Here is a 17434-nt window from a genome sequence, read left to right as displayed (position 1 = left end):
AAACATTCAAAATGTAAAAATACTATATGTTTACACTAACATTGTATTACATATGTAGATGTAATTACCTTATAATATAATAACGTTATGCAACGAATCAATTCCTATAGTAAATAAAATAATCAATATGTAATTAGGTAATAGTTTATAATGAAATTATATTACATATTATGTGCGATGCATAATTATAATAGTAATTTAGGCCCAAACACCTGGTCCCCGTCCTAAGGCAGGTGGCCTCACACTCCTGCCCCAGGTGTGGCCTCCGCCTGGACCTGAACACAGGTAGTGGCCTGGGGGGGCGGGGTGGGCTCGCGCATGAGCAGTGCAAAGCCTGGGGGGGGAGGGGAGGCCCCGGCCTGCACCACCCCGTCGTCTCCGGAAGTCCCGCCTCTGAGGGCGGGACCAGGGCCTGGAGGAGAAACAGGGAGCCGCCGCGCGGCCGCTTCCGCGGGCCCCGGCGCCGGAAGCGGATATGCGTCACAGGGGCGGACGGCGGCGGCGGCGGCGGTGGCGGCGGCGGGTCGCGTTGGGGTTGCCTCCGGTGGACGGTCGCGACGCCGGGCGGGGAGGCCGCGCCTGCCAGGGTCGTCGGGGGCCCGCGGAGAGCTGGGGCCAGGGCGGCGGCGGCCTGGGACGCAGGCGGAACCCCGCTCCGGTGAGCGCCGCCCGCAGCCGCCTCCGCCCGCGAGCCGGGCGGGGGTCTGGGAGCGGGGACCCAGTGGCCGTGGTATCAGAGGGCCGGGCTCTGCGGGGCTCAGGGGCGGAGGACCCAGAGGTCGGGAGTCTGTGGGCGGCCTGGGGGCGGGGGTCGTAGGCCTGGGGACCTGGAGTCTGGGAATCGAGGGCCTAGGTCTGTGAGGAGCCGGGGGAGGGGGACCTGGGGTGACGAGGTAGCAGGGGCCGAGGTCTGCGGGGATCTTGGGGCCGAGGACACTGGGGGCTGGGAGAAGAGCCAAAGGCGTCCGGGGAGACGGGGGTTCTCAGGAGGCCACTGGTACCGGGGGTGGGGGCGGTGCGGGGGGTGAGGGCAGGGCCGGTGCCAGAGAGGGAAGGAGGCGGGGCCGGGAGCTGGGGGTTCCGAGGTTAATGGGGTTGGCGGGGGTTACTGGGACAACAGGCAGCGGCCCGGGACAGGGAAGGCGGGAACTGAGGGGCGGGGGGGACAGTTAGAGGCGCTGGAGGTACTGGGCACCGCGTAGGGTCAGCTGCGGGTATCAGGGCAGCGAAGGGGCTGGGGGTCGCGCCCAGGATGCAGGAGAAGCCAGGCAACAGGGAAGCTGGGAGTACCAGGGCTCCCGGCAGACAGGCGGGGGAGGGGGGAGGGTGTCCGGGGCTCTGGTTCGGGCCCTCCCTGCGGCCTTTGGGGTCCTGTGGAGCGGGTAGTCACAGGTCTCAAACCAGGCTAGAGCCCCTGTGCGGTGCCCCTGACCCTGCCACGTGGCTTTCTTCCAGCTGGGACGCCGGCACCCCTGGGGTTCCTCCTAGATCTGGGGCGGGAGCTCCGAGAGCTAGCGGGTGGGCGGGCAGACCGGCTGAGGCCGCCACCTCTAGGGCTTGGTGTCCGTGGGTCAGGCTTTCTGGAAGCAGGCACGTCTCCCAGCAGGTGGGAAGAGCTGGGGGAGGAGGGTAGGAGGGGCTCCCTCCCCTCCCCCGGTTTCCGAAAGGTCACTTTTTATGCTTTATCTGGGAACAGAGAGGGTGCTTCTGCCCACAGTGGGGAAATTGAAGTCGATGGCCCTTGGCTGTTTTTTTCAGCCTGAAACTTCCTTCCTGTTTCTTCCGTGGAAACACAGGGCCACCTCCTCCACAGACCCTCCCAGATGCCTGTCCTGGGCCGTCCCTTCCCTCCCCCGTGAGGTGTGTGCACCCTCTGGTGGAGGTGGCAGGTGGAGCCGGCCCGCCCCGTGTTCGCTGAGGGCAGGGACCAACCCCGCCGAGCTGGGCTCCCGCTGCCCTGGCCCCGGGAGAGCTGCCTCTGGGTACTGGGGGCAGGTCAGCGCTGCTGGAGGAGTCTGGCTGCCAACTGTGCCTAAACGTTTTGTCGGCCCGTTTTCTCCCCTGCTTTAGTGTAATCTCATTAAAAGCACCAACGTCTCGGGCCGAGGGCCTTTCCCTCTGTAGAGGCCCGTGTGCCTGACGTACAGAGAGCGAGCAGACTTGCCTCCCTGCTCCGGACCCGCGGCACCGGCCAGCCTGGGACACCTCGGCCCGGTGCCCGGCCCTGACCCGTCGCGCACGCGTGTTTTTCAGGCCCGAGGTCCCGGCTATGGCTGCGGCTACCATCGTGCACGACACGTCCGAGGCGGTGGAGCTGTGCCCTCCCTACGGCCTGTACCTGAAGCCCATCACGAAAATGACCATCAGTGTGGCGCTCCCGCAGCTGAAGCAGCCGGGCAAGTCCATCTCCAACTGGGAGGTGATGGAGCGCCTGAAGGGCATGGTGCGCGACCACCAGTTCTCCGCGCTGCGCATCTCCAAGAGCACCATGGACTTCATCCGCTTCGAGGGCGAGGTGGAGAACAAGAGCCTGGTCAGGGCCTTCCTGGCCTGCCTGGACGGCAAGACCATCAAGCTCAGCGGCTTCTCCGACATCCTCAAGGTGCGCGCCGCCGAGTTCAAGATCGACTTCCCCACCCGCCACGACTGGGACTCCTTTTTCCGGGACGCCAAGGACATGAACGAGACGCTGCCCGGCGAGCGGCCCGACACCATCCACCTGGAGGGGCTGCCCTGCAAGTGGTTCGCCCTGAAGGAGTCGGGCTCCGAGAAGCCCAGCGAGGAGGTGCTGGTCCGGGTGTTTGAGCGCTTCGGGGAGATCCGCAACGTGGACATCCCCATGCTGGACCCCTACCGCGAGGAGATGACGGGCCGCAACTTCCACACTTTCAGCTTTGGGGGCCACCTGAACTTCGAGGCCTACGTGCAGTACCGCGAGTACGCGGGCTTCATCCAGGCCATGAGCGCCCTGCGCGGCATGAAGCTCATGTACAAGGGCGAGGACGGCAAGGCCGTGGCCTGCAACATCAAGGTGAGGGAGGGGCCCCTGCAGCGCGGGCCGGGCCCCGTGGAGAAGGTCCCAGCGGCAGGCCGCGTCCTGCAGGACGGCAGCCGCGGGCAGGGGAGCGGGCGGCCCCCGAGCTTCTCTCACAGAGCCTGCGTCTTCAGGGGGCGCGAGGGAGACGGTCGGGCGCGCTCTGGGACGAGCTCCAGCCGGGCCCCCAAACGTCCCTTGAAACGAGGCGACGGTTCTTTTACGGTCGCGCACTGTGCCCCGTGCCGCCTGGGCGGGGGAGGCGCGGCAGCCGGCCTCGGGGCCCCGGGGCCCTGTGGCAGGAGGGGAGAGGGGCGCGTTTCCCGCCGGTACCGGGGCAGGGCGTCGGGCCTCCGGGTACGCTCGTGCTCCCGGCGCTGTCCCTGTGGTTCGTGGTCCCCTTCCCCTCTCGGGAGGAGTCGGGTCCTGAGCGCTGACCGTGAGGCTCGGGGCCCGCGGCCACGCAGGGGAGGGCGTCCCGGGAGCCCCTTCCCTGCGCTGAGTCTGGGGGAGCCGGCCTCGCGCGGGCGGGGCTGTCGCCCGACCCGCCCCAACCTGCCCCGTTCTCCCTCTGAAGGTTTCTTTCGATTCGACCAAACACTTGAGCGACGCCTCCATCAAGAAACGGCAGCTCGAGCGGCAGAAGCTTCAGGAGCTGGAGCAGCAGCGGGAGGAGCAGAAGCGCCGGGAGAAGGAGGCGGAGGAGAGGCAGAGGGCCGAGGAGAGGTGCGTGCGGCCCGGGCCGCCTCGGGGCTCCCGCCTGGGCCCCGTGCGCGCACCCGTGTGCGCATGTGCGGGCGCGTGTGTGTGCGCATGTGCGGGCGCAGGCGGCGGCGGTGGAGCCAAGCCCCCTACCCGCGAGGCCCTGCCCAGTGCCCTGGACGGGCCTTCCGCCTCCGAGCCTCCCTGAGTGCTATGCGCGGGTCCTGCTGACACAGGCAGGGAGTCTTGGCTGTTTTGCAGGGTTTTGCGTTCAGGCTGAAGCTGCTTTTAAGTGAAGTAGAGAACTGATGACGTTGGTGGGTTTTAGCAAAAACGCCTCATTTAGGAGGTCTGTAAAGTAACTGAGGTTCACGCGTCTAACGGCAAACTCGGGGGACGACCTTTCCCCCTTTTATCTTTTGCTTTGTGAGTTATAAAAGCAACCTGACCAACGATACTACCTGGATTTTAGAAAACAAGGAAAGATTCTTCTTGGTCCATCACGGCTGCTGTGCGCTTGGTGTTTCTTTCCAGCGTGTGTGTGTGTGTGCGCGCGCGTGTGTGTGCGCGCGCATGTGCATCTGTGTGTGTGTGTGTGTGTGTGTGTGTGTTACAGTCAAGGTGTCGTGTGTTTTGCAGTGTTGTTCAGTCTTAGGTGTGCGTGATCTGGGCAGTTTATTGTTCACCAGTCTGTTTATCTGTTGGCTGAAGTGACTTACCTCTTGCCCCGGCTGTCGGGTTCCTGTTTCGTTTTCCCTTCTTCACCGACAGCACTAACACAGATGCGGAGATGTCTCGGCGGGTAGTAGTTCCTTTGTCTGCACCGGAACCCAGTTCCAGGGTAGTGCGTCCAGACCGTGCCGCTGTTCGCTGCTCAGCCCCACGCGGCTCCCGCGGGGAGGCAGGGATGCCTGGGCTGCGGACGAGGGTGTGGCCGTTGGTCGGGGGCCAGGAGCCCCGGAGTGAGGCCGTCGGTGCAGAGAGAGGAACGGGCGTCCGGGGAGTGTAGGCTGTGCTCGCTGCGTGGCTGCCCTCAGGAGGCGGCCCTTGGCGGGGACGGTTGGGATCGTGCAGTGAACCGGGCCGCAGCGTCAGCACGGCCCCCTCAGGCAGAACCGGGAAGCGCGAGTGGCGTGCGGACCACCCACCCGCCCTTGTCCCAAACGGGCCTTGTCCTCCCTCTTCGAGGTGGGCCGTGACCACAAGCCGCCGAGCTGGGGGGTGTAGAAGTTCCCCACGGCCTTCCTAAAGCAGCTCTGAGGTCTCGTTAAAGGCAATTTGCTTGACCTTATGGCAGGAAAAGCAGGTGGGGAAACGGGACTGAGAGTGGCCTTGGAGGACACAGAGCAGGACACGTCCTGGTGAGGACCCGGCCTCGCAGCCCCAGGGCGGCGCCTCGGCTGTGGCCACGGAGCGTGGCAGGGCTGGCCTGGCACGAGCGGTGGGCCCGGGAGGAGCCCAGGGTGAGCAGTGGTGGTCAGGGCTGTGGGGCGGAGCCTCGGCGTCTGTGCCGCATCACGGGCGCGCGTCTCTGGGTCCTTCGGTGTTCATAGGAACAGAGTGCAACCGGCCAGTAGCGGTCGCGTTCCTGGTCGTGGCACGTCGGGGGCCATGAGCTCCACAGTTGAGAGCTGTGGTCACTTGAGGCCCGTGAGGCAGCTAGGACCCGCAGCTCTTGACGGACACCTGCTGCGGGAGGCCTTCAGGTGTGTGTGGCCTCCTGGACGCCGGCACCCTCGAGCTGTCCTGCTTCCCTGCGTTAGCCCGGCCTCGGTGCCCAGCCCGCCCCCCTCCTCCGCGTCCGGATGAGCTTGGGTTCTCCCGCCGCCTCCTCCGGGCCTGGCGCCCTGGGAGTGATGTCGGCTCTTCTGCAGACAGTCCGCCTTCTGGCCTCAGGGGTCTCCTCTGTGTCTGGTCCTAACCGCAGCGACCTCGCCTCTCTGCTGTGCCGGCCCCACTGGCAACTCAGCGAACAGAAGCTCGCAGGAGATGCGGGTGTGCCGGGTGGACACATCCGTTGGTCTTCAGACCTTCCCTGGGGGTCTGGAGCCATCCTGCTTTCGGTGGCAACCTCATTTCCGAACGAGGAAGGATGTTGTTAGGGTCTAGGCTGGTGGGTGTGGTGCGGGGGTGTTTATGGAACAGTCGCTGTCTCCAGGGAGTGTGTACGCAGTGATCGCGCAGGGTTTCCCCAGGCAGTGCGTCCTCTCGGGACCCCTTGATCGGGGTACACCCCAGGGCAGACCGGGTCGGGTTTGCGTCCCCGTTCCTTTGTCGTTTCTACCACTTCCTATGAAAGGCCATGCGGTACAGTCTCTCGTGTTTGGTCTTGGCCTTAGCTCGCTGCTTCCGGAACCTTCCTGCGGCTGTGTACGTTGCCGATTCCCTCCCACTCAGGGCCCGCGGGTTCCCGGGGTGTGAAAGCCCGGGCCGGGTGTCTCCGCTGCCGCTGGGGCTGGGGCTGGGGACGGGGACGGTCCAGCACGCTGGCTCTGAGCTCAGGGTGCGTGCGGCCAGCGGAGGGGCCTCGTCGCTCCGCGCCGCAGCCCTTTCCCCGTCCGTCCATCGTCGCCCCTCCGCCAGCCGGGTGCCTCTTGTTCAAAACTCAGCGGCCGCTGCGTCCTCCCTGGCCATCCATCCCTTTCTTCACGATTCCGGGCCGGGGTCGCACTCAGCGAGACTCCCGCGGATGACGCCGGAAACTCGCAGCCCCTGAGCGCCGCGCTCCTCGCGGTCCCCGGATGCGACTGAGGTTTCTCCGGGGAGGAAGCGCCGCGATGCCGAGCCCCGCGGCCGCCACCCCGGTGCCCTGTGGATGGCGCGCCCTCGCGCATGCGGCCCGCGGCCTCACGGAGCCCGTGTCTCGCTCGCGCAGGAAGCAGAAGGAGCTGGAGGAGCAGGAGCGCGAGAGGCGGCGGGAGGAGAAGCTGCGCAGGCGCGCGCAGAGGCAGCGGGAGCGCGAGCTGCGGCGCGGCCAGCGGAAGCTGGAGAGGCTGCAGGCGGAGGAGCAGCGGAAGCTGCAGGAGAAGATCCGGCTGGAGGAGCGCAAGCTGCTGCTGGCGCAGCGCAACCTGCAGTCCATCCGGCTCATCGCCGAGCTGCTGAGCCGCGCCAAGGTACCACCTGCCGCGCCTGCGGGACGCGGCGCCCCGGCCCGTGGGTGGGGCTCGTTGCGCGGGACGACGCTTCTGGCGTCCCCGGGTCGTCGCTCCAGATCCGCGCCCTGTGCTGAGGGAGCCCGCGGAGCTGTGGGTCGGCGTCCCCACGTCCAGGCCTCGCAAGGGCCGGCCTGACGGGGGGGGGGGGGGTTAGGTGGCGGGAAGTGGGGGTGGGCAGAGCCCGCCGAGGGCCGCCCGCCCACCCCCGGGGCTCACTGGGGCCGCGCTGCTCAGGCCCCGTAAGGTCAGCCGCCCTGGGCCGGGGCCTGCCGGGGGTCGGGGCGGAGGCCGGAAGATGCGCGGTCCTCGCCGTGGCCCCGGGAAGCCAGGCGCCTGGAGCCGGGCCGCGCCCCCTCGGTACGCAGCTGCAGAGCTGACAGGTCTCAGCTGCGCTGTGCGGACGGCCCTCCCGGTTCCCGCACCTGCTTCTCCTGGAGGCCAGGCTGGTAACTGCCGCGAGCCGGGCCGGGGGCGTGGACGGACCTTGCTGGGCGCGCCTGGTGCTCAGGCGGGCCGCGGAGTCAGGCGCGGGGCGACCCTAACCTGTTGTCTGGTTACAGTTGTGATCAGTCCGCGGGAAGGAGCGTGGCGGGCGCGCTGAGACCTGTGGCAGCGTGTTCTTGTTTCATGGTGAATATTGAAGACCCTGAGCAGGCCCGGCCCCGCGCCTCCGCGCCGTAATCTCAGTTCCCCGTGGCCGGCGACCTTCGCACCGACAGCAGGCGCAGAAGGCCCGCCCCGGGGCTGCGGCGAGGAGCTTTGTCAGGGCTTTCCTCCGCCGGCTGGGCAGGACACCCGGGCGCGGGCAGGTGCGGCGGGCCGGGCTCCAGCCGGCCGCCCGCCTGCCCGCCCGCCGGGTCCCCCAGGCCGGCGTCTGCAGAGCCGCGTGCCGCGGAGCGTCCGTGCGGGTTCAGAGCCCAGCTCAGGCGCGGCCCCCTCTGTCCCGCAGGCCGTGAAGCTGCGGCAGCAGGAGCAGCGGGAGGAGACGCTGCGGCTGCAGCAGCAGGAGGAGCGCCGGCGGCTGCAGGAGGCGGAGCTGCGGCGAGTGGAGGAGGAGAAGGAGCGCGCGCTGGGCCTGCAGCGCCGGGAGCGCGAGCTGCGCGAGCGTCTGCTCAGCATCCTGCTCAGCAAGAAGGCGGACGGCGCCCGCGCACCCGCGGGCCTGGGCGCCGCGCACGCGCACCTGCTGCAGCCGGTGCTGGACATCTTGCACACCGTGTCGGCCGGCTGCGCGGGCGCCGCCCCGCCCACGCCCGGCGCCCAGCGCGAGGACCCGGCCCAGCCGCCGGCCACCGGCCCCGCCCAGAACATGAACGGCGGCGCCACGGATGAGGCCCCGAGCAAGGAGGGGCAGGATCCTCGCCGGGTCGCCCCCGACGACGGCCCCTCCGAGAAGAGGTGCCCCGGCGTTCTCGCCTGCATCCCCGACAACAACCAGCAGCCCAAGGCCGTGCCCGCCGCCTGCGAACAGAGCGCGCCCAGGAAGGACGCGCGCTCCGAGCAAGACAAGTGCAACCGTGAGCCCAGCGGGGGCCGCGGCCGGGCCAGCGGGGACCAGGGCAGCGATGACGGGCCCAAGCGGGAGCGCAGCCGGCCGCGGCGGGCGGGCAGCCGGGAGGACGCGAGGCTGCCCAAGGAGCGGCGGTCGCACAGGAAGCGCTCGCACCAGGACGGGAGCCCCCGCCGGCGCAGCGCCAGCCCCGAGCGCGAGCACGAGCACGAGCGGTCGCGGAGGTCCCACAGCAGAGACCGGCATGGCCGGCGGGAGAGGAGCCGGGACCGGGACCGCAGGGGCAGCTCGGGCAGGAAGCGCAGCCGCCACCGACGCAGCGAGAGGTCGCGCTCGGGCTCCCCCAGCCGGCACCGCAGCACCTGGAACAGGTAATGCACGGAGGGCCCAGGCAGCCGTCCCGGAGGACCAGGACGGGGGAGGGGGGGCGCACGTCCTGCTGCTGCTCGCTGCCCCCCACGCCCCCCCGCCCCCCCCCCCAGCACACACAGGGAGCTCCCTGGTGAGGAAGGCACCGCCTCCAGCCTCCTCTCCCTCGTGGCCGTGGGTCTAGTTCAGAGGCATCGTCCCCAGTCACGAGCTTTCGTTTCCCTTAAAACTGTTGATCCAATAGCTTTAACGTCAGCAGTCCTCTCTGAATCAGGAGGAACACGTAGGCCGCCAGCCGTGAGAATTGCAGACCGCCCCACCCTGGGTACACAGGCTGGCAGCGCCGAATCCCTGCACCTGCTCGGAGACGCCTCTCACACTCACTTCACGGGAGCTGCCTGTCGCGTCACGGGGATGGACTGTCCGGTGTGGCGGCCACCGCCCCATGGGGCATGGAAAAGAGGAAGCCTCGCCCTGCGGGTGTTTTTTTGTTTTTTGGTTTCTTCCCTCTTTTGTAAGTTTAACGGACTGGGAACAAAGTTTGGGTGGGATGCCAAAGGAAAATGGCTCTGGTGCATTTAAGTCATCGGCGGGGAAGCTGTACGTTCTGCAACGCGGAAACTCAGACGTGCCATCTTTTTAGGTGTGGGCAGGTGCGGAGGTGGTACGGAGGGTCCCAGACGCTCACTTTTCTACAAATTTAAGTAATTCAGCGTAAAAAAAAAAAGGTTGATTAAAGTTAGTTTTGGTTCCTAGTCAAGGTTAGCCTGTGTGGTTTTTTTAAGAAACCGTTTTGCTAAATTATTTTTACTTGGAACGTTTCAGATTTAATGCTGCAAACATGTTAAATTTTATAATCGTTGGCTTCTCTGAGTGAAGCTCAGAAATACTTAAAAATAGCTGTTATCGTCCGTCTTAGGAGAGATGGTGTTTATTCCAGTTTGCATTTTTATGGTGAAATAAAATCCTTTTCCAATGAACTAATGTTTCCCATACTTAATGTGTGTTCTCGTTTTTAAGTTCTTTGGGCTACCTCACTGACCTGAGCGTAATTTGGCATATCTGAAATCGCTGGTTTCTAAAGATTCATTTCACATGCTGTGACTTTTGTAAAATAACCCCCTGGAGGAGAACACGGGTCCTGAGACTCATTCGATTTGTTTACCGGGAACATAAAAGTGTAGCAAGTTCACAGAAGCAGTCTTTTTAAAGCTACAGTGCCATTAAAAAAAAAAAAAAGACTTAAAGAAGTGGTTCCCTCCTCACCTTGAGTTGAGGTAGCAGGTCAGTGCCCCTGCTGGGACCCTGAGCTGCAAGTGATCCCTCCGTCTGTCTGTGTTTTAAGTCAGACCCAGATGTTCTCAGCACGTGGAGGGCAGTTATATGCTTTTTCCACCCTAGTCACATCATCGTCAAAATCTCAGGTCGGCACAGTAGACTTGCACTTTCCTTCTCTGCGCTGGCATTGGTCTGGTCTGTCACCAGTCGAGGTGTGGGTGCAGGACGTGCTCAGATGCCCAGTGATTGGAGATGCCTCTCAGAGATGCACATGGGCAGCTGTGTCAGGATTCCTGCAGCCTGGCATTAAGTGTTTTTTGCCCCATCAGCAGCTCTGAGAAAGCCGGAGGACTGGGGGTCACTCTGGGTGCCCAGGATATGTTGCTGGATGAGACAGGCCCCCTGAAACATGGGAACCTTGAAGGAGCAAGTACAGGACTGAGGAGCAGGCCATGTGGCATCGCGTGTGTATGTAGGGGAGGTCTCTGAAGTCAAGGGAGGCCTCCGTGAGGTCAGAGGAGGTTTCTCTGAAGTGAGGGAGAGTCAGATCAGCGGACATCTCTGAGGTCAGGGGAGGTATCGCTGTGGACGAGAGTCGGGCATCTGAATTCTAAACCTGTTCGCCTGGTCATGCGTATCCCACCTCCAAAACCACTGAGCTACGCAGCAGAAGGCGGAGGCGCAGTCAGTGCCGCCCAGGCCGATCCTCCCTCACCGACTGGTCCTCCACCTGCTGGATCTGTCAGCTCCTGAGACAGGGGTGGCACTGACATCTCCAGCCGTAGCAGCAGATGCATCTTTTTCTCCTCAAAGGCCTAACAGTTTGTGCCTTTTGTGTTTGACACCGTGTTATTAGTTGCGTACAAGTTAAGGATTGTCACGTCTCCTTGGAGAACTGGCTCCTTGGTCATTTGCAGTGCCCTTCTGTACCTTGATAATTTTCCTTGTCCTGAAGTCTGTTTGGTGGTAAATGGGGAGGAAAGGAATTTGATGGAAAGAGATGTCCGTTACGTGTATATGTCTCCTAGACACACACACAGCATCCGAGGGTGTCAGGGGAAAAGAAGGTTTTGGCGTAAGCCATGATTCTTCTCTCTTTTCAAGCCAAGCTCCGCAGAGGAGAGGACAGTAGTTTTTTGTTGTGACACAGCAGATACTTTTAGAGGCAACGTGCCTAAGAATGAGGATTCGGGAGCCTGGCTTAGAACTGTTTCACCCAACAGCCCCTCTTCTGTGAGGCTGACGGCAGTGATTCGCGTGGGGACCAGGTGAAGAGCACCCATACAGCCCGTGTGGGATCCTGGTGGTTTGGACTCATCTTGGGTTTAAGACACTTGTCGTCCTTATGACTTAGGGTGGGATTTCCCAGGTTACCCGTGCAACCAACCCTTATCCACGGGTTCCACATCCATGGATTCAGTGAACCGCAGATTGAATACTATGTTTACCATCCGCGGTTGGTTGAATCTGTGTGTGCGGAACCATGCATACGGGAGGTGGACTCTGGGACTTCAGCATCGGCGAATTTTGGTACCGGCGGTGGGTCCTGGAACGGATCCCCGTAGATACCGAGGGACAATTGTGCTTTCACTTATTTTCTATAAGTTTTCTTGTTTTCTGTAGGAGTTGTTAGCGATAAAAAATAGAGATTAATTGAAACACGTCTGTTAACTGCTTAGACTTTATCTTCACAAACCAGGATTTTTCTTAGTTCTGAGGTGACTAGATTGTAACCAAGGGCGCTGTGACTAAGGAACACGTTTATTGAGGAAATGGAAGGTTTCCACCCTAGAAGCGTTGTCCTGCCAACTTCTGGGGTGAATGAATGGGAGGTTTGCGTCTCCTTTTCTGTGTGTCTCATAGCATTTTGTCCTGAGCCTCTTTCTAGCCGAGTGGGCTCATTATCTCATTGTGGGTAAATAAAAACCACCCCCAATTTCTCACAGTTTCACCCGGCGGAGATGTTCTCCAGACCTGAGGGCCTGGGGGTCACCAGGTGTTCTGGGATTTGGGACTTGACTGCGGCTCTTGTGTCCTCTGGAACCTAGCAACCTGCATTCGAGGAGAGATTGGGACATGACAAAAGGCGCAGAGCGCTCAGGGAGGGCTCCAGGGACGAACGAGGTTAACGTGGCGTCGGGCAGTTGACTCACCCCTTTCACTGCCATGTTCACTCCTGCAAACCCTGCATCTGACAGGCGACTATCGATGCAAAGGGATTTTTGACCTGCTTTCGTTTTGTGGTTGCTTCTACTTATCTGGATTTTTAAAGTTCTGCCAAAGAGGAGGGTGTCACCACTGTAACCATGCCTCGCTCCTCCAGGCACCTGTGCTTTTCCTCACCGTGCATATCCCTGCTCAACACGCACGGTGGAAACCCCACCGACTCACCTGAGTCACCTAGGCTGCCGTCTTGCTAGCTAGAGTCCCCACTTCCTGTCTTTGCCCTGTAATCTCCCACGTGGGCCTTCATGCCAGCTCACGGGGTCCTTGATGCACACACGGTTTGAAGGGGATCGGGTCCATTTCTAAGTCCTCGGCTTCGCTCTAAACTTGTTCTTGTAACTGATCGTCCTGGGAAAGTGCCTCCAGCATCCCCCTTCTCCTCCCTCTCGTGGCCCCCGTGGAGGCACCATGCCTCCTCCTTCCTCATACTTGGGCTCTGCTCCCCAAGGTAACACGGCTTCTAGGGTCGCAGTGTCACCTGGAGAGGTGGGTCTGGGAGTGACACGGTGACAGCGGAACGGAAGAAGGGCCTCCTGGAGGTGTGTGCTGGGAGATTGTTAAAAAGGAAGTGACACCCTTCTGTCCATGTTTCTGCTCCCACCAAGTACATGAACCAGGTTCCCCCAGACCCAAGGAAAACCGGGAAAAAGTTCACTCTGAGCCATCATGAGAGGAAGCCCTGTCCACCTCGTTTAGAGGACGCATTTCCAATCGAACGTCAGTTATTAACATTTGCAAAGTTTTCATTTATACACCTGCTCACGATGAGTCAGAGCACAGAAAACACATAAAACCTTCTGTTAACAGTAAAAAAACCCCAAAAACGTAAATTCTCGTACAATTTCAATTTATATATTCTATTTTTTCTAGTTTTATTGAGATATAATTGACATATTGGTTTGAAATTTGTGTATACTGCAAAACGATCACCACGGAAAGGCTAGTTAACCTCCGTCACCTCGTGTATAGACATCTTACTTCACAAGTATGATGGGATGACCAGGTACATTTCTAAGCACAAAACATAGAGCCCAGAATCCTGGCGGGGAGAAAAGTGAGTTGAGAGAGTGGATAGAACTAGAAAAGGAAACCGCATAACATTATTATTTTAAACACACTGTTTTGTGGGGTTTTAAGTGGATGGATATAGTTATTAAATTGCTAGGGTGTTCAGGTTCTATCAGACACACTCTAAAGAATGCAGCAAATTGGAAAAACGTCTATTATATGCCAAGCATTGCACCGTTTGCATTTGCATTTAGATGATATTAAAAAAAAAAAAGCGTAGCGGGATGGCGGTCTGGTTTCAGGCTTCCAGGCGTTCTGGACTCACCTCGGGGTGAGAGGAAAAGGCAGGGTTCCACGCGGCAGGTGTGTGTGTGGGGGGGGAGCTCCTGTAACGTGTTTTCCAGGTGATGCTCATGCTCTGTCGGAGGAGGGGGTGCACTTCGTGGAGCGTCCCTTCCAGCCCCTCCCACCTGCCCCACTGCCCACACGCACATGGCATGCCCGAGGCCCACCCCCCTCCTCCGGGCAGGCCCTTCCCGGTTGCCATACGTACCCCCTCTCTCATCAGGCCCCTCCAGTCAGCACGCAGACAGGCTGACGTCTCCATCCCCGAGCTGTGTACGTGTCTCCCCACACCCACTTCAGCCTGAGTCCCCCCATCTCTGCTCTTGTCCATAAAACCCCTGCAGGAGGGTCTTCTCTCCTGCCCTACAACTCAGGCACTGCCCTCACACTCCCACCACCCTCACCGCCCCGTCAGAACGCTCGCACCCAGGCGCTGTAGATGGAACGTTCGTGTCCCCCCAAATTCAGACGTGTTGTGGGGGGCCCCTTACCCCCAAGGCGATGGTGTCAGGAGGTGGGGCCTCTGGGAGGTGATGAGGTCAGGAGGGTGGAGCCCCCGTGGATGGGATTAGTGTCCTTAGAAAAGAAACCCCAGGGAGCACCCTCACCGCTTCCTCCATGTGAGGACACAGTGAGAAGACGTCCATCTAGGAACCAGGAGAAGGGTCCTCACCAGATGCTAAATCTGCCCTCGCCGGGATCTCGGACGTCCAGCCTCCGGGCCCGTGAGGAATAAGTGTGTGTTGCTTATAAGCCCCCAGTCTGAGATATTACAGGAGCTGCAAGTAACGAATACCAGGTGGTCTCCAAGTACGTCTGAACTCACCCTTCTCCAATCACGTTCCCTCTTGCTTTAGGGCAGCAAGTTAAATCATCCTGCGGCCCCAGGCTCCAAACTAAAAAGAAAACAATTTGCTCAATTAAAAAAACCAAAACCTACTAGAACGGCAGTACTACTACTACTACTAATCGCCATCACTGATAGTAATAATAAAAGGGAAATAAACACTGACAAGGATGTGGAGAAACTGGGTCCCTGTGCACAGTTGGTGGGAATGTAAATAGGGCAGCTGCTGTGGGAAGCAGTATAGCAGTTTCCTAAAAAGTTAAACATAGACGTACCGTGGGACCCAGTCATCCCACTGCCAAGTGTACACCCAGAGGAACTGAAAACAGTCATCTAAGAAAAGCTTGTACAGGGATATTCCTAACAGCAGTATTTACAACGGCGACAAATGTGGAAACAACCCAAGTGTCCATGGATGGATGGATACACAGAACGGGGTCCATGCACACAGTAGAATATGACTCAGCCATGAAAAGGAGCGAAGCCCTGACACAGGCTACCACGTGGGTGGACCTTGAACACAGGATGCTCAGTGAGAGAAGCAGACCCAGAAGGACACACAGTGTGTGATTCCGTTGGTAGGAGACGTCCAGAACGGGCCAATCCATAGAGACAAGAAAGGAGATTCATGGTTGTCGGGGGCTGGGGGAGGGGGAGGGGGAGTGACTTTTCATGGGGGCGGGGTCTCCTTGGGGGGATGAGAAGGTTTGATAGAGGTGATGTTTGCACAACACTGTGAACGTCCTAAAGGCTTCTGAGCTGTTTACCTGAAATGGTTAAAACGGTCAGTTTTATGTTACGTGCATTTTACACGAATGAAAACCTAAGGATATGGTGTTTTGGCTTTTTCTTTGATTTCTCCTTTCCCGGCTTCTTGGTCTAACTCTGTAACGGAGCCAAACTCGGGTCCTGTGTGCAGTAAAGCCAATCTCCTTCACCCCTGTGGCGAAGGAAAGTACAGCTTTACTGCAGGGCCCAGCAAGGAGAACAGGGCTGGTGCTCAAAAACCCGACCGCCCCGAAGGGCTTCGGCAAGGCGTTTTTAAAGGCGAAGCGCGGTAGGCGTGTCCCAGGATGTGTGATCAGCTCCTGCACAGTTCTCTGATTGACTGACGGTGAGGGACCGGGACAGGGTCACAGGGGTTCACGTCATCAGTCCTCAGGTGCCAGGAGGTCTGGGGGCTGCGTGCTCATGATCATCAGGTAGTTAATTTCTTCCACTTGCTGGTGGTTTTAGCCTCTGCAGAACAACCCCGGAAACGTGCATCAGATACTGTTCTTTAGGGAGGAGCTACAGCAGAGGGCATGGGGCAGGGGTCTGTCCCGGCAAGGCCCCAGAGGGTCCCACTCGGTTACAGTTCCCTGGGCGCCTCGATCTTTGAAAAGGTTTAGAAGGCTGGTCTGGTTCAGGGACTGGAGGGTGTACAGCTCCCCAGACATCGGCCAGCCCCGCCCTCCTGGGCCGTGGGGGGAGCAGAGGATGGTGTAGCCCTCGCCCACCCGCCATGCTTCAGCGTCTCCAGGCTTAGGCCCACGCGGCTCACAGCCCGGGGCGTCTCTCCGGCTCATGCGTCGTCCTTACACCAGCTCAGTATCTCCTCAGCCTTGGACCCCCCCCCGCTGCAAGGTACAGAATGAGGGGCGCACCTCTGAAACAGGAACGCTGCCGTCCAACACTGGTCCGTGACTCGCCGCTACTGGTGAGAAATCTGTATGGGTTTCCTGGGGCGTCTGTGACAGATGGACACAAGCTGGGGGCTTAAAATAACAAACAGTCATCCTTCCCCAGTCCTGGAGGCCAGGCATGTGAGGGTCAAAGTGTCCCAGGGCCGAGGTCCCTCCAGAGGCTCCGGGGGGGGTCCTTCCCGCCTCTTCCAGCTTCTGGGGGCTCCAGGCGTCCCTGGGCTTGTGGCCGCGTCCCTCCCATCTCTGCCTCTGTCTTCCCGGGGCTTCTCCTCTGTGTCTGGGTCTCTCCTCTTCTGTCTCTTAGAAGGACCCTGTCGTTGGATGTAGGGCCACCCTCCTCCAGGAGGCCACCTCATCTCAGACCCTTCACCGCATCACACCCGCAAAGACTGCATTTCCAAATAAGGTCTTTTCTGAGGTTCCAGGAATTTTAGGGGGACACTCTTCAACCCAGTGCAACATCCCAATTTCAGAGATGTTAAGTGTTTGGGTTTTTTAAATGTACATTTTGGAATTGATACAACCATTTCTCACCTAATGACTAGATCATGTTGAATCTCCGATTTAACATCTTCCTTGCACGTCAGCCCTGGGAGTGTTTAAAAAGCCGAAAGCTTTTTACATTTGTGCTTACGTTTAAGTTAGAGATTTTAAAAAAAATTTATTTTATTGAGGCAGAGTTGATTTACCATGTGTTAATTTCTGCTACACAGCAAAGTGTTTCAGTTATACGTATATATGTATTTTTTTTCATGTTCTTTTCCATGATGGTTTATCCCAGGATATTGAATATAGTCCCCTGTGCTCTACAGTAAGACCTTGTTGTTGATCCATCCTAAATGTAATAGCTTGCATCTACTAACCCCAGACTCCCACTCCATCCCTCCCCCACCCCCCTGCTCCTTGGCTACCACAAGTCTGTTCTCTACGTCTGTGAGTCTGTTTCTGTTTCATAGGTGTTTGTGTCATATTTTAGATCCCATGTATAAGTGATATCATATGACATTTCCCTTTCTCTGGCTGGCTGGCTTCACTTAGTATGACAATCTCTAGGTCCACCATGTTGCTGCAAATGGCATTATTTCATTCTTTTTTATGGCTGAGTAATATTCTGTTGTGTATATGCGCCACATCTTCTTTATCCAGTCCTCTGCTGATGGACACTTAGGTTGCTTCCGTGTCTTGGCTACTGTGAATAGGGCTGCTATGAACATTGGGGTGCATGGGTCTTTACCAGTCAGTGTTTTACTGGACCATATGATTTAGAGACGG

The 17434-nt window shown here is 59.6% G+C and overlaps 2 protein-coding genes across 4 annotated transcripts in view; both read left to right on the top strand.

The window, feature by feature from the left end:
* Positions 1–500: 500 nt before the first annotated feature.
* AKAP17A (A-kinase anchoring protein 17A) lies at positions 501–9753 on the top strand. Of its 3 annotated transcripts, none has more exons than XM_022561917.2 (6): positions 501–658; positions 2254–3031; positions 3612–3760; positions 6612–6852; positions 7844–8775; positions 9048–9753. In XM_022561917.2, the coding sequence occupies exons 2-6, from the start codon at positions 2270–2272 to the stop codon at positions 9058–9060; spliced, it is 2097 nt and encodes a 698-aa protein (XP_022417625.1). In that variant the 5' UTR covers positions 501–658; positions 2254–2269; the 3' UTR covers positions 9061–9753. The 3 variants fall into 3 exon arrangements, with proteins under 3 accessions (XP_022417625.1, XP_022417624.1, XP_022417626.1); XM_022561916.2 differs by having other exon boundaries at positions 9018–9753; XM_022561918.2 differs by having other exon boundaries at positions 7844–9753.
* A 1781-nt stretch (positions 9754–11534) lies between these two features.
* The window catches only part of ASMT (acetylserotonin O-methyltransferase), a 30900-nt gene continuing 25000 nt past the window's right edge, over positions 11535–17434 (top strand). Inside the window, exon 1 of the mRNA XM_089904954.1 lies at positions 11535–11612. Coding sequence (XP_089761080.1) covers positions 11535–11612 — 78 coding nt within the window. The remainder of the gene's footprint in view (positions 11613–17434) is intronic.

The sequence above is a fragment of the Delphinapterus leucas genome, chromosome X, assembly GCF_059928025.1.
Source record: "Delphinapterus leucas isolate spDelLeu-1000000601 "Yukka" chromosome X, BTC_Dleu_Yukka2, whole genome shotgun sequence".
Classification (NCBI taxonomy): domain Eukaryota; kingdom Metazoa; phylum Chordata; class Mammalia; order Artiodactyla; family Monodontidae; genus Delphinapterus; species Delphinapterus leucas.
This window is presented reverse-complemented; position numbering and strand designations above follow the sequence as displayed.

Coding starts and splice junctions, on each gene's coding strand:
- AKAP17A (XM_022561916.2), top strand. CDS start 2,270: ATGGCTGCGGCTACCATCGTGCACGACACGTCCGAGGCGGTGGAGCTG. Junction 6,853..7,843: donor AGCTGCTGAGCCGCGCCAAG/GTACCACCTGCC, acceptor TCTGTCCCGCAG/GCCGTGAAGCTGCGGCAGCA. Junction 8,776..9,017: donor CACCGCAGCACCTGGAACAG/GTAATGCACGGA, acceptor TTGATCCAATAG/CTTTAACGTCAGCAGTCCTC.